At 35.0% G+C, this 20,726-nt stretch overlaps 1 protein-coding gene across 1 annotated transcript in view; it reads left to right on the top strand.

Moving 5' to 3' along the window:
• LOC134601623 (dynein axonemal heavy chain 3-like) overlaps positions 1-20,726 on the top strand; it is an 875,684-nt gene that overhangs the window by 210,205 nt on the left and 644,753 nt on the right. The window contains exons 23-24 of the mRNA XM_063446141.1: positions 1,808-1,966; positions 2,084-2,312. Of these exons, the coding sequence (XP_063302211.1) occupies positions 1,808-1,966; positions 2,084-2,312 (388 nt within the window). The remainder of the gene's footprint in view (positions 1-1,807; positions 1,967-2,083; positions 2,313-20,726) is intronic.

Genomic DNA, 20,726 nt, shown 5'->3' with positions numbered 1-20,726 from the left:
CTTTTCAGTGGCAAGATGCCATCTTGTTCTTGTAAATTATAAAAATGATTGTGTGTCTACAGAAGTCAAACTTAATAGACTGTCAAACATGTTATATATATATACATACATATATATATATATATATATATATAGCTTGGAGCGACAGTGGAACTATATGTGTAGATTAGTTGATAAACTAGAACACACACAAGAATGTGTTGGTTTTTCCATGCCCTGTGCAACTGTTTTATTATCTACTTTATTTCTTATTACATGTGCAGTGCAATATCAGATAGTGCACAAGAGAGAGTTACCTCAGCAGAGATAGTTGCTTAGCAACACTGAGGCCGCTGGAAATGAACATATCATATCTTTGTTATTGAATAATAATAAATTGAACTTTAATTAGACACATTGGAAGATTGCTATTGAGGCAAAACTAGTTAAAATTAAATCTATGAGTATGAGTCCCTTCAAAGCAATATCCTATTCCAAGTATCAAAGAGATATTTTAGTGATTCAAGTAATATTTTTTTTTTAAGCTAATTCAAGCTTGACTGGGCTTCAGAAACGTATACTGAATTTATACTTTGTGACAAAACTAAAGCAATTATGGTGCAAAACCAAATATTTTAAGAAAATGGGACAGAAACCAGTGAAATGCGCCGGCTTATTGCTCAAACTTACCACTTTTACTCCATAATTGCTTTAGGTTTTGCTTGATAGATATGCTAAACTTGGAAACTCACTCTGGGTTATTCACTAAAGGGAGAATTGCCCTGAAATCAAATTGAATTCTAAAATTTAAACAAAATAACTAAACTGGGAAAATAATTCTTTAAGTCAAGCTGTTTTCAGCTTGCTTATTTTGGCCTTAAATTTTAAATTGACTTTGACTTCCAAGTCGCTCTCACTATTGTGAATAACCCTGTCAACTATTTCACACTTACCTTTGTAAGTTCATTCTATTTATATAAAATAGAAATCCTTACCAAAAATAATAATAAACAGAAATGATAAATTAAATTAATGCATTTGAACAAAGTGGGCTAGTAACACTGTTTCAAGAATAGACAAAAATGTGCCCCATTCTCATATAATGACACGATCATTATTTCCCCTTACTTATATAACAGCAAGATTATCGTGTCATCCATATGGCAATGAGAGCACACTGATGTGACAACTTTACTATTATATCTATCCTGGGACAGATGTAAACATGCTCTGACATATTTACTAAATGGCCTTTATTGTATGCGCATACATGTCCCGCCATGCTGTGACAACAGCCACAATCTTCCTAGGTATCTGTTGTTGTTTGTACATTTGTCTCATTTTGTTGGCTCTGCCATCATTAAGGACTGCAGAGCCTTTCTAATGAGTTCTCTCTATTCCCAGTAAAAATAAAATAAAAACACGTTGATTTATTGAACTGGTTACAGCTAATAATGGAAGCGGATCAATCTAGCGTCGTGGGTTAATAGCACTGAACAAAGCTTAGTCATAATTAGATGGACGGAGGACTTTCCTTGTCCATTGCAGTTAAAATTGAAAAGTCTGCTCTGCGACAGAGTGTTTTAGAGAATAATGTAGACAGCCTAGAGTAGATTCACTGGCTAGCACTTTCTATTTATCTGAAGCTTAAAAAGCAGCTGCGTTTTTGTAAAATGCAATGAATGTGGCAGCTCTAGTTAAAGGTAGAGGAAAAAAAAAAAAGATCACCCCCTTGTTTTGTAATAAGGGGATTTTCAATTTGAAAGCGAGAGAGCCTGTTGTGTGAAACATGATTATTACATTCAGCACATTCTATCTCACCCACCAGGAGGCTAATAATGAAGGAGTCTGTAGAGGAGGCCAGTGCCATGAGGGTTATCTCACGGCCCCAGATGCTGGATAACTTGAAGGAAGCAGAATTGCTTTTGGATGACATTCAGAAAGGTCTGAATGATTATTTAGAGAAGAAAAGACTATTCTTCCCAAGGTAAATAGTCCATTCTCTCTGTCAGCTGTGCTTGTTTGTCTAAAATATGTTTGCTCTGCATCACCCACATTCGTTTATTTTACTTATATTTTGTGTGGGGTTTTTTTTCTGCCTTAGATTTTTCTTCTTGTCCAACGACGAGCTACTGGAAATCCTGTCAGAGACAAAGGATCCCCTGAGAGTCCAACCACACCTTAAGAAATGTTTTGAAGGAATCGCAAAGCTGACATTTAACGCAAATAATGAAATTACGCACATGGAGTCACCGGAACGTGAAAAGGTTGAACTTGTGCAGAAAATAATTCCAGCCAATGCCAAGGGGCTAGTTGAGAAATGGCTTCACGAGGTGAATATCCTTAGTCATTATTTAAGATTGTCTTTAATGCAGCATAAAGTTACATTTACATTTTTTTCTAATGTTTGAGCACACGTGTATCTACCATAAACATCTCTAATGATAAAACATCCATGTTTGTCAACAAGCTTTATACACACACTCAAGATATAAAAGAGCAATATTTCAAAGTGGGCCCAAAAAAATCTTTACATATTTTATCACATACATTTTGAAAGGGTATTATAAGAATTAATTAACATGGATTCACTTTAAGAGAGGTTTCATTATTTTGACAATCTTTAAATTTATATTTTTATTGAAGACGTACTACATATAACTAACATTAGACATAAAATATATTATGAAGATTAAAGACACATAAAGCAGGAAGTGCAATTTAGTAATTAACAGTCATGGAAACTTATAGTAAACTATCCAGTAAATCTGGATAGTTACATATGATTTTCTTTTCTCCTTCTATTTAAGTTATAAAAGTCAAATGTCAAACTCCTCTGTGTCAACATGGCTCTCTTTACTTCCTTCTCCTTCAAGAACTATCATGTTTGGTTATTATATGAAAGGAGTGAAGCAAGGCATCGAGCTGTGAGGGCCTCATGTGTGTTATCTGATGTAGGAGCTGAGATGGGCGTTGCAGTGGTCATAAACATTGCAAGTGTACAGCAGCACTTGAAGGACTCATTACTTTCATTAAGAAGTATGGCCTTTGGTGCCCATTTGGGCCAGAATCTGTAGTCTATAGAGTATGCCCACTTGACCAAGTAGTAAAAACATGACCAAGGAGTAAGAGTGGGTTTCTAGTTATAAAAGACCCCTATCTGCAATGTCAGCACAGGCTGACGTAAAGAGAAGTCTGGATGAAGTTGCAAGTCCTAACTGGACTGCAATGCCTGTTTATAAGTGACATTCTTAGCCACACTCTGAATCAGTTTCTGCAGACATCATAAGTAGACTACTTACAGCTAAATGCTTTATCAAACATGATAATGTTTAATGGAGAGAATACAATGGGAACCAGATAGATAATAGTTATTTGTTCAGTATACATACATAAACATATACAGACATATGCATGCAACACACATACAAAAAACATGCATTCAGACTATTTTAGAAAAAAAATCACAATATAAAACTGAAAAAATGCATTTATTATATTTTACATTTACTCGTCTACTCATTAATTATTACTAGTTGCTGTTTTAGACGTGACAACATTGTGCATGCATTTTTACATTTCAGCTATTTATTACATATTAGATATCTGGGTATTTTTTTTTCTAGCAGAATGTTAAAGGGACGCTGTAGGCACTGTATCTGCTTCATTTCATTAAACTGATTATAGTGTCCAGAGTTCCCAAGTTCCATAATTTCATTCAGCATTAAATAGTTTTTCATATTATTATGTTTCAATGCTAAATTAGAGTCCCCAGCAGCCCCTCCCCTCTGTGCTGCTTCGGCGAATGAGGAAGTACTAGCATGAGCAGCAATAGGCAGCTATGATTGGCTGAGAGTGTCAGCTGTCTGTTTTTAGCCTATCAGAGCTCCAACTAACGGTATGAAAGGTATGACTACAAGGAAGTGTGTAATCTCTGCCTTGGCCACATCTCCAGAAGAGGCCGGACTGTGGGTGGCCTTGATCCCTTATTTAGTGGTTTAACATTGTATGGAGAGACAGTGCCAGAGGATTCCAGGCATCATAACCAATTCAAAGAGATGAAATTATTATAGTGAGTACAGTGTCCCTTTAAGTAAGCAATGTGTCAAATAATATATGATAAAGCCATTTTATGTTTCATATGTCATCAATTTACGCAAGAATGCTTAAAATAAGTTACTCCATGCTGCTCTTTAAGTTCAATCGACTTGTATATTTTTTTTTATTATTAATGTTTACACTTACATGCAAGTATTTTTAATGTACTGATATAAATGGTTTCATTATTTATGGTGATAAATAGGGTTCAAAAAACGTAATTTTGTAAACCAATGGAATAGCAGATTTTAAGCCATAGTAACCCAATCTTAATATATTATGGCTCCAAATTTAGCAATTTTCTTGTAAATTCTTCTCAGCATCCAGATTAGTGAATAAATCACCAAATTACACTCACATCCTGAATGTAAACAGTAGTACATCCACACATGCTGAAACTGAAAAAGTCACATTATATCCTCATTGATCATCTCATTTAAATATCAAACATTTGTAATTCCAGCTGTTCTGATTTATAGCAGGTCTTGCTATTTTTTATGGTGATATAAATGTGTGTCTATGTCAGACGCACACATTATTTTGTCTGTCTGTGTCAGGCTGTCAGCTCATCTTAATCACATGGGTCAGTTTGCGCCACCCAGAAAGACTCGGGGCTTATTTGTCTGAATCATGATGCTTATTTGTCTGCATCCATCCAAAAAACCAAACAAAGATGGGCTGTACATATATATAAAAGATAGTAGCTGTTGCCCTTCACACTGGAGCACTGTGGGAAGGATCCGCTGTTCTTCTGGAAGTAATCAAAAGTCAAAATCCATGGGCTTCACAGCGTGGTGCCAAAATAGGTACAGTTCATTTGGATCAATGAACAAAACAAAATATATGTTTCGGCCTCAAGCCTTCATCCGTGTTATCTCGAGTCTTGTCATAAGACCGCCACATTTTTTGACTAAGCACTTAAGTTTGTATCACTTCACATGTGTCAGCCTGTCCATCTACAATATAACAAAAATAAGAAAGAGTCCAAAGCGTTTGAGGGTCTGTGACTAGTAACCTTGACAAAGACCATAAAAAGTGTTGCAGACTTTACTTTGTTTGGTTTACAATACTGAAATTGGACCTATGGGGGAACCTGAAATTTGCTCCCTTACTCATGCTTCTTCAGTTATATGCAACACTTGTATGAATGTCAGCTCCAAGACACTGTTCTATGGTGCTAGACTTTTTCCATCTTTACTTTACCAGTGTCAAAATGTTCGGCAGTTTCTATAGTATTTTTTATAGATTTCAACTTTTTGAGAGCCAAGCAAAATAACATTAATGACCCTAGCTGTTTCACATGAAGACATAGTTATATATTTGTATATAGATGATGGAAATGCACTCAAACCCTCGTCCTGAACTCCTGGGTGCAAACTGGATCAGCCCCAGTACCAAAGGGACCAAATATCAACTTAAGTGTAGAAAAAATAATCCAGGCACTCCAAGATGTTCCAAAGTAAATAGGCAATTTTATTGGACCCAAACACCAAAGAACAACGTTTCGACCCCTTGATAAAGGCCCTAAGGGGTCGAAACGTTGTTCTTTGGTGCTTGGGTCCAATAAAATTGCCTATTTTCTTTGGAACATCTTGGAGTGCCTGGATTATTGTTTCTACACTTAAATAGTTATATATTTGTGTCCTCAATGAACCACTACTTTGGTCACTAAGAACATCACGGTTTTGTCTTGGTTTTGATGTTTTTTCAAACATATTTAAAGGACTGTGTGTTTTAAAATATGAACTCTCCAATCATTACCATAAAACTATCAAGTGTCGACAACTGGTGTGAAACATTTGTATGGTGAATCAATATCCGAATTTACTGCATTTTATTTAACTCTTTCCTGTTCTTCTTTATGCCACACAAATTGTTCCCAGTGTGAGTAATAAAAGAAAATAGCAGGTAAGTAAGAACAGGAGACCAGGTAAATATTGGTGGGATGGAGGGACATTCCGGTTTGTGCGTGCACTGCTTTACCTGGTGCATTCTGACCTATCAGTCGTTAACAACATACCACCCATTCCATGTGTCACTTCTTAAATTATCGTTACTTGTGCATGTTAGTTATTGTTACCACTCTATCCATTCTTTTTCCATCTTCCCATTCAATGATTTAAGTGGTATGTTTTTTTTTTGTTTGTTTGTTTGTTTTGTGTAGGACATAAGGCAACATAAAGCATGTTTTATTAGTTTGTTGTCACGATTACATTGCGGGTGCTGCGTAGCTCGTTTCACGTGTACTCTGTCATCAAAATGTCAGCTTGATTTTAATGAACAGAGAATGCATGCCCTTAACGAGGATAGGGAGGTAGTTTGTCCATAAAAAGAATTTTGTGGAAATGGTCTATGTTTGATTAGTTTTATTTAGGTGTATTGCGCAGTTCTGTGTGCTATTTTTTTGGTTAGCATTGCTATTCTTTTCTTGTGACTAAGCAGCTTTGGTTTTTATTAAAAACCATGCTAGCAGGTAATTGCTGGCTGCTCTTGTTACTGTAGCCCCCGTTAAGATTCACAGCATTTGCCAGATGCATGTTAGTGTTGTTGTCTTGTCGGTTAGCTTGTTTTTGGTGTCCTGTCACTTTTAGTGGATGGAGTTGTTTTAATCGTGTTGTTTGTTTGTGTCTTTTAAAAAACAAAACAAAAAAATAATAACAAAACAAAAAAAAGTTGTCTTTGGCAGCTGCAACGCTGTTAATTTGTGATGTAAGTGTTTCAGTGTGCAGCTTGTCATTGAAATATAGCTCAAAATGTTTCGTAATGTAGCATGAAATTATTGGTTAGTTTTAAAATGGATGTGAAATCATGTGAAGAAAATAAGTATTGCATCCGATCGAGATAAATTCACTGTGGTGTTTTATGGCTTTTTATTCCTATGTGATAGTAATAGTGTCTCATGTAGGGATGGAAGCCATGAAATACATTGTGAGAAGTCATCAACTAAAATGGGGGGCCATAAGCATAGAAAATGCAATGGCCACGGCGCTAATAGACAGTATTGAAAAGCAATTCAGCGAACCACTTTGGGTCAACATCTTGTGCTCAAGTTTCATTTTTTTTTTTGCTATGAAAGTTTGAGCACTGTAAGCTGTTTTTTTTTTTTTTTTGCAAAGGGGCTAAGAAGTTTTAGTTTAGAACTGTGAATGTCAAGAAGCCATACTTTGCTGTCAACCGCAGAGAGCGTCAGTCTTATAGTTGGATCAGTGGATCAAGGATGTTGGTCCATACTGATGTGTTATTTACTGCACTTTTAAGGCGGATGATAAATGCATTTAGCAGCAGTTAACCAGAGGTACCATCATTCCCATTTGCACTACTATAACTATATTAGCATCCATTATATGGATATCTCGATAGATACAGTGCATGCCTCTAATGTGTTGTGTTGAAGGAAACATGTTGAGGAGACCTTATGGCATAGGCACATGAAGGGAAACCGGACATTTTATTGTACAGAAAAGTCTTTAGTATTTTCCGTAGACTTTTTATTTTATTTTTTTTAAACACTTATTTGTTTACTAATGATTTTTTTTTATAAAGTGTTTATTTATTTTTGAAAAACGACTTCTGTATGAATTTCACATAAAAAATAAAACAAATCTATTATTCTGACTCTGTTTTTTTTTTATTTGCATTTCTGAGATATTTCACATCAAAATATACGATGGGTTTGAAGTATAAAAGGTCCCCTATGGTATTTTGAGAGAAATTGGTACACATACAGTAGAGTGATTTCAGTGGAACTAAATATGGTCTGAAAATTGAATGTTGATGTAGACTAGGGAACAGTATTTCAATGTGGTCTGTGCAAGTTAGACCAGTGGAAGCTAAACAAGGCACAGCGAATAAAAATAAAATATCGGTGTAATACTTTTTTTCAACCCAAAACCTCTTTAGTTGGCCCTTTATAATGGGAAGATCTTGACTCATAATACATTTTGGATCATAACTTCTATGCTAGAAACTGTCCAGATTAATGATTTTGTTAAAGGTTGTATTTCTCTTAATTTTAAAACCGCAAAATCTTAATCACTCGTCTAAAATGTTATTATGCATTACACAAAGTGACAGGGGATAAATTGCTACATGTATTAGGTGGCATTCCTAATATAAGGTACTAGGCTACAGCTTAAACTTATTTAACAAGTTGCATATTAATCTTATAATTGATTACGCTCCCGTAGAGGGCTTTCTGAATTATTAATCCTTGCCTTTAAATGGATTTGGATGCATGATAGAAGTATATAATGGATCCTAAATGTATCCTCTTGATTTAGCTTGATAAGTGTGTTCTAACTTACATATTTAAGGAGTAGGTTATTTGTGTTATCATATGAATACCTTATCAAAAACATTCTGTGTTATTACTGACTGGTAAACCATATTTACTACATCTTCCCCATTCTAGAAGTAAATGTAACACTTTACAATTAAACAAAATCCTTTTTTTTTTTGTAAACGCAGGAAGTTAAAGGAACACTATAGTCACCTAAATTACTTTAGCTAAATAAAGCAGTTTTAGTGTATAGATCATTCCCCTGCAATTTCACTGCTCAATTCACTGTCATTTAGGAGTTAAATCACTTTGTTTCTGTTTATGCAGCCCTAGCCACACCTCCCCTGGCTATGATTGACAGAGCCGTCATGAAAAAAAAAAAAACAACTGGTTTCACTTTCAAACAGATGTAATTTACCTTAAATAATTGTATCTCAATCTCTAAATTGAACTTTAATCACATACAGGAGGCTCTTGCAGGGTCTAGCAAGCTATTAACATAGCAGGGGATAAGAAAATCTTAATTAAACAGAACTTGCAATAAAGAAAGCCTAAATAGGGCTCTCTTTACAGGAAGTGTTTATGGAAGGCTGTGCAAGTCACATGCAGGGAGGTGTGACTAGGGTTCATAAACAAAGGGATTTAACTCCTAAATGGCAGAGGATTGAACAGTGAGGCTGCAAGGGCATGTTCTATACACCAAAACTGCTTCATTAAGCTAAAGTTGATCAGGTGACTATAGTGTCCCTTTAAATATAATGGTTTTGAACTTTATTGCTGTCTTTAGATGTGATACTTAAAGGAACACTATAGTCACCTAAATTACTTTAGCTAAATAAAGCAGTTTTAGTGTATAGATCATTCCCCTGCAATTTCACTGCTCAATTCACTGTCATTTAGGAGTAAAATCACTTTGTTTCTGTTTATGCAGCCCTAGCCACACCTCCCCTGGCTATGATTGACAGAGCCGTCATGAAAAAAAAAAAAAACAACTGGTTTCACTTTCAAACAGATGTAATTTACCTTAAATAATTGTATCTCAATCTCTAAATTGAACTTTAATCACATACAGGAGGCTCTTGCAGGGTCTAGCAAGTTATTAACATAGCAGGGGATAAGAAAATCTTAATTAAACAGAACTTGCAATAAAGAAAGCCTAAATAGGGCTCTCTTTACAGGAAGTGTTTATGGAAGGCTGTGCAAGTCACATGCAGGGAGGTGTGACTAGGGTTCATAAACAAAGGGATTTAACTCCTAAATGGCAGAGGATTGAGCAGTGAGGCTGCAGGGGCATGTTCTATACACCAAAACTGCTTCATTAAGCTAAAGTTGTTCAGGTGACTATAGTGTCCCTTTAAATTCTGAGAGTGTTTCATTAATTCCTGATAAACTGAAGGTAATTAAGGTAATCTGAAGGTAAAGCTGAGTTGATTTGGGCAAATTCACATTGTGGATGCTTTCATGGAGAATTAACATATATGAAACAATAATATAACACCTTCAGCTGCCTCACTAAAAAACTGCTACTTTTCCATGGCAGAATTTTTATTCAAAAGGCTAGGATCAACCCGAGGAGCTCTCTTAACTCCTGAAGCTAATATTTGATACTGACAGGTACCAGGTGCCATGAAACCAGCTAGAAATGTTCTATCAGATACAAAAAAAAAAGATGGATCTGCCTTTATCCGAGTTATTTCTTTTCATATATTTTAAGTGATTTAATTTACTAACGTCGTATAAAGTATGTGCTGCAAAGGCTTGCTCCAATGAAGTATCATTTCAAATGTCGGAGTATTCTAACTTAGTATTCTAGCTCATAAATGTACAAGTAACTTGTAGAATGGGTACATTTTATATTTTGCAGGGTGTACATAAATGATTTCCACTTTATCACTTTCTCATACACAAAAACATTCTAGACAGAATAATGTTACTGAAATCAGTAGCTCTTACAACAATATAACACTGTTAGGACGACTCTTACCCACGGTCTTACAAAGGTGCTTTTCTGTTCTGATATTACAACCTTGGCTCAGAAAGGGCATTACGCAACACATTCCCATTATACAAATGCAGAAAAAAAAGAAAAGATGAAAAATAATGCTGAAAATGAAGGCAATCTGAGAAGGCCTAGTGTAATAGAAAATAAATAAATACTTCAATTGCTATGTGTCCCATTTGCTGTAATATACTGTAAGTGCTCCGGAATCATAGAAGGTGTACGTTAGTAACTGGCATACAGTTCTGTTAACATAATTTCAGTATGTCCTTTTGCTTTTTTTTTTTTCAAATGCCACAGGGCATTGAATGCATCAATAATAGGCAAGCAATTCTAGCGACCAACATGAGTTCTTGTTTATAGGACTTCTAATATTACTCCTTCATTGTGCTAGGATACATTTATCAGAAGATGACTACTAATACCACCACTGCATCCTTTTGTAAAAAAAAAACGTTTGTGTTAACGATAACAACATTATATCCAATCCCAGTTTTCTAGTTAAAAAAACCTGACATTTGTGGTTCTTTACGACTTCATTTTATCCTTTAACATCCAATACTTCATTAACGACCTAGGCAGCTTATTCTAGAGGCATTCTGAATTATTAATTGTAGAAAGGCTGTAGATCCATGGTAAAGCTTTATAATTCAGATTTTTATTTTTTATTTTTCCTTTATACAAACAAATCAATGCATTAAACTGCACAAAATGTACTTTACACCTGGGCTAGTACTAAGTTCCAAGGGCAGTTATTTATTGAGTTGGGAAATATTTTTTTTTTTTAGGTGGTGGTAAAATGCCTTCTTAAAACAAACACATCTCTAAATTTAGATGATAAATAAATCACATATCCAACATGTATTACATGAACATTATTTAAAGTCTTGGCATGTTTGGATTTTATAATTTCTCAGCATATGAACTGAATGAGGTGGTAACCTGTCCTGTTTTACATATTAATAATAGTGCTGTTTGTATCAGCTTGGTAATGGCTGTTCTGTTGTGTCAAGGTTATACAATATATGAGTCATATTGAGATAATCTCTTCAATAAAATTGTCAAGAAGGAAAAGAATCCTTTTACTCTTTTGGTAATAGGTGGCATTTTGGCTTTTAATTTGTGGGGTACTATGATAAACATATAATTGAACCCTTCATTTGAATAATTATTTAATTTTAATATATACAAATCAGGGAGTTTTAAAGAGTTGCTCAAATACAATTTATGCTTTAAAACTAGAATTTGTATCATTAATATTTCCTATGGTAACTTTTGATTTCGATGCTTTGACCTAAACATACACTTGTAGGGATCACTGAGCCTACAAAAAAAATACTCTCCAGAAGTGAGCTCTCCAAAGCAGAACACTGTACATCTTGCTATTTGGCATATAATTCAATCATTATGAACAACACAAAAATATAGGACTGGACCTTCTACAGAATAAATGGGCATCTACATCCAATAGTGTTAGAGAATGACTGTTTCCTCCACATTTTCCATTTGTCTTTTGTAACAAGATTTTTTTATAATTCAAAAAATAAAATTCTACGTGCTTCTATCATCTACAGAAGTGCTATTTATTGGCAGCTGATGATCCACAGAATTTCAGATTTGTTTTTGAAGTTTTTGTGCAATTTGTTGTGTATTGTTAAACGCAAAGTATGTTTTTAGATTAAAAAAACCCTGAAGCTCCATTAGCAAGCTTCTTGGATATTTTCACGTCTTGATAATGCTGATATCTAAACACATTTTGGTGCATCTCCTGGCTTACCCTTGCTCTATGGAGACAGCCATCTTTAAATGGACATTATAGGCACCAAAACAACTTTAGCTTAATGAAGCAGTTTTGGTGTATAGATCATGCCACTGCAGTTTTACTGCTCAATTCACTGCCATTTAGTAGTTAAATAACTTTGTTTATGCAGCCCTAGTTAGAACTCCCTGCACGTGACTTGCACAGTCTTCCTAAACACTTCATTAAAAATAATCTAGATATTTTAGTTTCTTATTTTGCCCAGTCTGTTTAATCTAGAATGTCTTATCTCCTGCTCTGTTACTAGCCTTCTAGCACCTGCAGAAGCCTCCTGTGTATGATTAAAGTTACATTTACAGGAGATAAAAACTTCTAAAGCAAGTTAATATATCAGATTGAAAATGCAGGCTGTGTCAGTCACATTCATGGGAGGTTTGGCTAGGGCTGCATAAACAGAAACAAACGTGATGTAACTAGTAAATGGCAGATAATTTAGCAAATAGACTGCAGGAGCATTATGTATACACCAAAACTGCTTCATTAAGCTAAAGTTGTTTTGATGCCTACAGTATTCTTTTAAGTTTTCTTTGGTCAGAGGAAATGTTCATCTGACCAAATACTGCGCAGGTAAATAGGTGCTAGTACATGTTTAGAAATCCTGACATCGTCCACAAGTATAAGTGCACTCAAGAACAGTTTCAGACCTTGAGATTGTACATGATTTTAGCATATAAGTGGGGAAAAGGGTTAAATATGACTGATCACACATAGCAAGTGTAAGTGCACTGAAAAGAGTTAAATAATATGTATAATATCAATAACTATACCCAAATTAACAAACATACATTGTGAATTTAATAAGCACATGTGACTTAGATGACTTTACACACAATTTAATTAGGCTGTGAAACCGCAGCTGAATTCAATTTCTGAAATCAACAAAAGAGGTATTTGTCCTGTGTACTTTTATCTATCTCGTTGCTTTCTCAAGCTGTGTGTATCCTCCGTGAAGGACACTTAATGTACAAATAAAATGAGATACAGTTAACTGTGCACCTTTACATCTTGAAACATATTTTAGCTGGGTTATCAAAGTGCAGACAGAACATAATGCTAAACAAACTTTATTAATAAAAAACTATAAAGGTGTTTTTTTTTTTTTTGTTTCGAAAGGTGTTTCAAAGATTTATATTTCCCTTCCATTTAGCATGGGATGTTTAGTTTAATGAAAATATACATACAATTGTTAGCTGTGTTGGCTCATTGGCTTTAAACATCAGAAACAACTTGAGACTAGAGCAATTTAAGGGGAAATTCAAATCCAATTTAACGCTATATATTGTAAATGTGAAATATAAATAGTTTGGTTGCCGTGAAATGTAAGTATTTTGAGTAACCAGTCTTGAAGCACAGAATTGCTTTTCTCTATTCGTATAAATATAGTGATTTTTTTAATCAGGTCCATAGACTCCAGCTAAGAAAAAGTTTAATATGAAAATAATAATTATTAACCCACTCACTCAACTTATCCCAATAAAGCCTTATATGCTTTAATGTCTTCACCCGTTTGTTGATACGGCCATTTGTCTCATTAACTGTATTGACTTAAATGCAGTAGAGTGCTATCGATTGCTTAGTATCTAGCATCTAGCAAAGGCTATAAATTTGCTCAGAGGATTCACAGGTACGTTTGAACACATTGCTATAGAATAAAACACGCTTCAATAACGTGTATTTTTATTAAATCAGATTACTAAGCTACGTCTTCATGAATGTACATCCTTTATAATAAAACATCAGAAAAAAATTCATATGAAGAAAACATTTTAGAACAGAACATGGAACTTATTATAGGTAGATACTGAAATAAATTGAAATATCACATAAATGATCTCAACCACATTAGCTAAAAAGTTAAAGGGACAGTACACTGCGTAATAACAAAAAAATAACAAATCATTGTTTAGTAGATATACTCCCAATGGAAATATGCATGAATCTAATTATGTATTTTTTTATGGGGTGTGTGTCTAAAAATAAATTTGCAAGAGCTGCAGATTTCCTGTCTGCAGTCTTTGCAAACCCTTGTCTTCTAACCTTTCCCAGACTTTCTGTGGTTGTCCAACCACATACTTCCCAATGCAGCTCAATGGCAAGTCTTTGCAAGGCATGTTCTCTTGGCAATTTCCTACCTCTTGAGTTTAGCTCTACTGACTAAACTATCAAGAAGTAACAGAACCAGATGTCCGATTGACAGCCAGTGGTTGTGACAAGGTTTGTTTATGAAAGTGACAATTTGTTTTGAAATCTGCAATTTTTATAAAATATATATTTTTAAATGACACTCTTCTCAGATAAAGCATTTAGCAAGCTGATGTGCTTTAGTGATGTGGAATGTCCCTTTAAGTTAAAATATTTTACGTCACCAGGGACAACAGATATTTTAATATCTGCTAAATATTTTCAGGACTATGTGATTGGGTGATACCTCAATTATGACGCATACATATTTAATATAAAAAATTGAAGTTGGTAATATGGTGAAATAATACACTGAGGGGGTCTGAAGACACCATAACAAATTGTTGTGAATGACTTCATAAACCCAAGATGGCATTGTTTTGAAATAATACACACTTTGGCACTATGTGTCTTTTATGGTACATGATTTGTTTAAAGTTGGCATTAGGGTTAAGTTATTGCTAGGACTATCATTGGAGATAGCATCTGGATTGGAGCAAGGCCTTGGATTAGGAATCCTTTAAGCTTGATTGCACTGAGGCTGGAGAAGGTTATACTTCTGGCTAGCAACTATTATTTGTAATGGCTGGTTTTGAGTCAGCCATTTTCCCATTAGTATTATGTCAGGAGAAGAGCTGTAGAGACACATGGTACTGTATCTGTCTAGTTATTAGACCAGGTGGGACAGAAAATGACTTTTGCACAAAACAGACACACATTTCTCTGTTCAGGCATTTTTTTTATACTCTCACAAAGTTTCTCTCGCTTAATGTCATTGAAAGAAATATAAATATTAAATGTGAGGTGTACTCAGCAAGGACATCAGGTATCCAATGGTAAAAAGAAAGCGATCTTATTCAGGGGAGTGTGTTATGAGCATTTATATATCTGGCTCCGTTATTAAATCTGCCCACAAATATTCAGCTATTCAAACAACATTTGAATGAAATCTGGTTTGAAAAAAATAAATAGTTATGTCCCATATGAGTGCCTGAAACTAGTCTATACTCTACGTACAAAGAGCTGAGAGTAAATAAATTAAACAAATTAATACAAATGTAGGAGCAGCTCACAATTTGTTATCCTTATATTATTTAGGTCATTTACTAAAATGAAAATTCAAAGTAAATTCAAAGTCGGTGGGGTAATCAACAAGGAGGTTCTGCAAAACGTACAGCTAAGGTGTACCCCACCAACCGGTGGTGCATGTTTTGGGTTCTCCCTACTTAGTGAGGTGGAGTAGAGGGCATCCAGGCAAATCCGCTCTTTGTTTGGTCCTACACGCAATGTGGAGAAGCACATATCTTAACAGTTAAGCACGTCTTGAAGCATCTGGATATATGAAAAAGATTGGTTAAAATATACAATATATAGATTGCAATTGATGTAGAGTTAGTGGACATGAGATATTTCTCAAAAACACTTTTTCAAATGCTTTAAGCCATGTTGCTATGAAGGCAGAGCTTTGTGGTTAGACTCCTTTTTTCTTCAGATTAATCATGATCCTTTTGATGCATTCTTTGTAACTATAAGGAGTTACCATATGAATAAATGCATTTAGCACAATGAATTAAAACACCACAATCCTCAAGGCGTATCTGACTTATTTGTAGAACTGTATTCATATAGATTATTCTCGTATGCAATCAATTGAGCTGATTCACTTGTGATCATTAAAAGGGTGTTGTTACAATTGCCTGTGAAACTAAAAAGCAGTGAAATAAAGAATAATGTCAAAAATCTACACATGAGTAGATACAGGTCATTTTCTGGTTTTTAGTCGTTCCCTGAATAAATATGGCAACATAGCAACTTTTACTTTAAAAAAAAGAAATACATCAATTTCTGGTGCAGATTTTTCTTGTTTTACAGCATTTGTTTTTGGCAGAATAGATAACATATGATTCCAACATTCTTGGTTTTCTGCGTGATTTAATGGATTATTTGATATTTTGGCAGGAAACCAGATTAATTGAATCACAAAGACCTCCATTCATTATTCAGTGGCTGCTCTCTTCATGCAGTTTCTTTTAGCAATAAAGACGGGTTGTTTTCTTCTGGCAAGTGACAACATAATGGTTACTGCAAGGCTTTTTACACACAATTTGTATGTCCAAATCCGTGACATATTTTCTCTAGTAAACAGAATGTCAATGTAGGAATTTGTAATATACACATGCAGGTTCTTGTATGCTACCGGAATGCATACCTACCTCTCAAAGGGCTTAATATGTAGGATTGCCTACAGAAAAACTTTATCATTGTGTAAAATGTGTAATTTTATGCCATGCTGGCTATGAACATATAATTAAAATAATACACTAATATTTTTTATAATACTTTTTTCTCAAAAGAGATTAAGAGTATTGAAAGAATCAGCAACTGATTAAACAATTTACTAAAAGGTACTTATTTACAATTAAGGATTATATAGTTAAATAGTTACATAGCTGAAAAAAGACATGTGTCCGTCAAGTTCAGCCTTTCTCACATTTATTTTTGCTGTTGATCTAAAAGAAGGCAATACAACTTTAAAGCACTTCAAATTTTGCAACTAACTAGGAAAAAAATCCTTCTTGAACCCAGAATGGTTCACATCTCTTCTTTGGATCAAGAAGCTAATAAAATAAAAAATAATAATATATACATATATATATATATATATATATATATATATATATATATATATATATATATATATTGGATATATTTATCCAATTCCACATCCTTATTGTTCTTACTGTACAAAAACATTTCCTTTGCCTTACACTAAATCTCCTTTCTTCCAGTCTAAATGATTGAGCTTGTTTCTTATGTATAGTCCTGTTTATGAATGGATTTCCACACAATGGTTTGTATAGGTCTCCAAATATATTTGTATAATGCTATCATATCCCCTCTGAGGTGCCGTTTTTTCAAACTAAGGAGATTTAAATGTGTTCTTTTATCAATTTTGAAGCCTGCCTCTGCACTTTTTCTCATGCTATGATATCCTTCTTTAGAACAGGTGCCTCAAATTGCACAGCATATTCAAGATGTGATCTCACCAGTGATTTCTAAAGAGGCAAAATTATATTTTCATCACGAGAATTCTTCTTGTGTGTTGTTATCCCTAATTCACTACACTTTAGGGTGTAAATTGCTTGTGCATTCTTTACCCTGAAGTGCATAACTTTTCATTTTGCTACATTAAAATTCATCTGCTACCTGAGTGCCCAGTCCCCCAAACTATCTAAATCCCTCTGTAGAAAAACAATATCCTGCTCACATTGTATTACTTTGCAGAGTTTTGTGTCATCTGCAAACACTGAAACATGGATTTCAATGCCTATTTAAATATCATTTATAAATATTTTAAATGGAAGCGGTGCCAGAACAGAACCCTGAGGGACACCACTTACCACTTTTGTCCAGCTTGAACGTTACCATTAATGACAACTCTCTGTACTCTATATTTAAGCCAATGTTCTATCCAAGAACACACATTTTCATCTAGAACAATTTCTTTTAGTTTGAAGACTAACCTATTGTGAGGAACCTTATGAAACACCTTGGCATAATCCAAGTAGATCACATCCTCTGCAACACCCTGATCTATACTTCTACTTACTTCTTCATAGAATGCGATTAGGTTAGTTTGACGTGATCTATGTTTCATAAAAACATGCTGATTATAGCCAATAACACTGTTCTTCATAATGAATTCCTGAATATTATCCCTTAATAACCCTTCAAATACTTTCACAGCCACAGACATTAAGCTCAAATGTCTATAATTTCCAGGCAAAGATTTGGAATCCTTGTTGATATAGGGACCACATTATTATTATTATTATTATTATTAATATTATTATTATTATTGCCATTTAGATAGCTCCAACAGATTCTGTAGCGCTTTACAATATTATGAGAGGGGGGATTTAACTATAAATAGAACAATTACAAGAAAACTTACAGGAATGATAGGTTAAAGAGGACCTTGCTCAAACAAGTTTACAGTCTATAGGACGTGGGGTATAAAACACATTAGGACCAGAAAAAGCAATAAAATAAGGTGGGAGTGAAGCAGAGCTGGAGGAGAGAGTAAAGTGCTTCCCTTTAGGAGAGAGCAAGAGACAGGTATGTAAGGTAGAGGTTCTTTTGGGAGGCCATAAGCTTTCCTAAAGAGTTGGTTTTTAAGGCACTTCTTAAATGATTGAAGACTAGGGACTAGAGTAGGCAGGCTATTCCATAGGAAGGGAGCCACCCGTGAGAAGTCCTGCAAGCGTGAGTTGGCTGCATGGGTGTGAGAAGCGGACAAGAGAAGTCATGGGCAGAGCGGAGAGACCGAGAACGGGCATACATATTGATCTGTGAAGAGATATAAGAGTGGCTAGAATTGTTCAGAGCTTTATAGGTATAGGTTAGCACTTTGAATTGACTCCTATAGGATACAGGAAGCCAATGTAAGGACTGACAGAGGGGTGAAGTGTGAAAGGACCGACTAGAGAGGAAAATCAGTCTGGAAGCAGCATTCATTACAGACTGTAGCGGGCCAATAAGGCTTTTGGGAAGACCAATTAGGAGAGGGTTACAATAATCCATGCGGGAAATTACTAGAGCATGGACAAGCTCCTTGGTAGCATCTTTTGTAAGAAAGGGGTGGATGCGGGCTATGTTTTTAAGATGGAATCTACAGGATTTGGCAACATACTAAATGTGAGGCTCAAAGGTGAGGCCAGAATCAAGTATGACGGCAAGACAGTGCGCTTGCAAGGATGGACTCATGTGGATATTACTAACTTGAATAGAGAGCGAGAGAGGAGGATCAGTATTAGGAGGAGGAAAGACAAGGATTGAGTTTCAGAAAGCTGGAGGACATCTAGTCAGAGATGGAAGAAAGAGAAGCAGTGACACGTTGTAGGACGGCAGGAGAGAGGTCCGGGAAAGGGAGATATATCTGAGTGTCATCAGCGCACAGGTGATAGTGGAATCCAACTGAGGTAATACGTTTTCCAAGAGAAGCAGTATAAAAAAAAAATAGATGGGGACCAAGGACAGAGCTTTGGGGGACTTCAACCGAGAGAGGAAGAGGGGAGGGGGTATCGTTAGAATGGAGACACTGAATGAGCATTGGAAGAGATAATAGAAAAACCACGAGAGGACAGAGTCACAGAGACTGAATGATTGAAGAATTTGAAGAAGGAAAGCATGACCAACGGTGTCAAAGGCAGCAGAGAGGTCAAGAAGAATTAGTATGGAGTAGTGGCCTTTGGATTTAGCTGCGATTAGGTCATTAGTAACTTTGATAAGAGCAGTCTTAGTAGAGTGGAGAGGGCAGAAGCCAGATTGAAGAGAGTCAAGGAGAGAGTTGGAATTGAGGAAGTGAGACATACGGGGAAATACAAGTCTTTCCTTCTACATCTGTCTTCCTCCAGTCCTCTGAAAGAAAAGAATCTTGAAAGATTAAATACAGGTTCACTTATTTCTACACTTAGCTCCCCGGAGCTTTATTTACATTAACTTTCTTTAACTTTCTTTCATCCGATCACAATTTGTATGCCAGTTTTTTGGCAGCAATTATTTGCATTTCTCTTGCCATAGGATCCTCCTTAACATATTAGGAATAAACCTCAGAAAAAAAAAGTTCTACCTTTTTGTGGTCTTCATTAATTAACATGCCCATCTCTGTTTTCGGTGTACCTACACTTTAATTTTCAAGGCTAAGTTGTTCCAAATAGAACATGGAACCGTTTAAAAAAAAAAAAAAAAAAGGCGCCACAGTTGGTGCATTAGCCAACTTGGCTAACTACAAATTTCTCTTAGTCCAGATTTCTCTTAGTCCACGTTTTACGTACCATCGATTAAGTGACTCAGTAAGTGCTCTATTGTAAAATCGTAAAAATAAATAGAATAAAAAGCTTTTAATCATGGAACCAGGAAAAATTACTTTTTAAACTTTGTAAATTGATCCTATTGACCTCTGTGGTTATTGGGTGGTTTTCGAGGTTTGTTCCAAATGCCAGTATCAAATGCTGAAAATATCATGTGATTACATCCACGCATCTGTGATTAAGTGAGAAAATAATTAGCTTTCAAAAACAGCAAAATACATTTTGAAGCTTATGGTAAAAAAAAAACCTGGTAGACTTAAAAACATATTTTCCCTGCGTGTTAAATCTCTACTATTGCATATATATTTCCTTGTACAAACTAGTCACCTTCTGACCATTGAGCTAGAACAAAAGGAGAGCAGCTCACATGCAAGGAAATTAATTTGCCAACTGACTTTAGCAGAAAAAAGTGTAGAGTCACGGCCTTTAAAAATAATATACTATGGGATACACTGACTGTGTGATTCGCTTCATAATATTTAGTTAGTATTGTGTTAA

This window comes from Pelobates fuscus, chromosome 3 (assembly GCF_036172605.1).
Source record: "Pelobates fuscus isolate aPelFus1 chromosome 3, aPelFus1.pri, whole genome shotgun sequence".
In the NCBI taxonomy this organism is placed as follows: domain Eukaryota; kingdom Metazoa; phylum Chordata; class Amphibia; order Anura; family Pelobatidae; genus Pelobates; species Pelobates fuscus.
The sequence above is the reverse complement of the archived record's forward strand: the minus strand, read 5'-3'. Positions and strand labels throughout refer to the sequence as shown.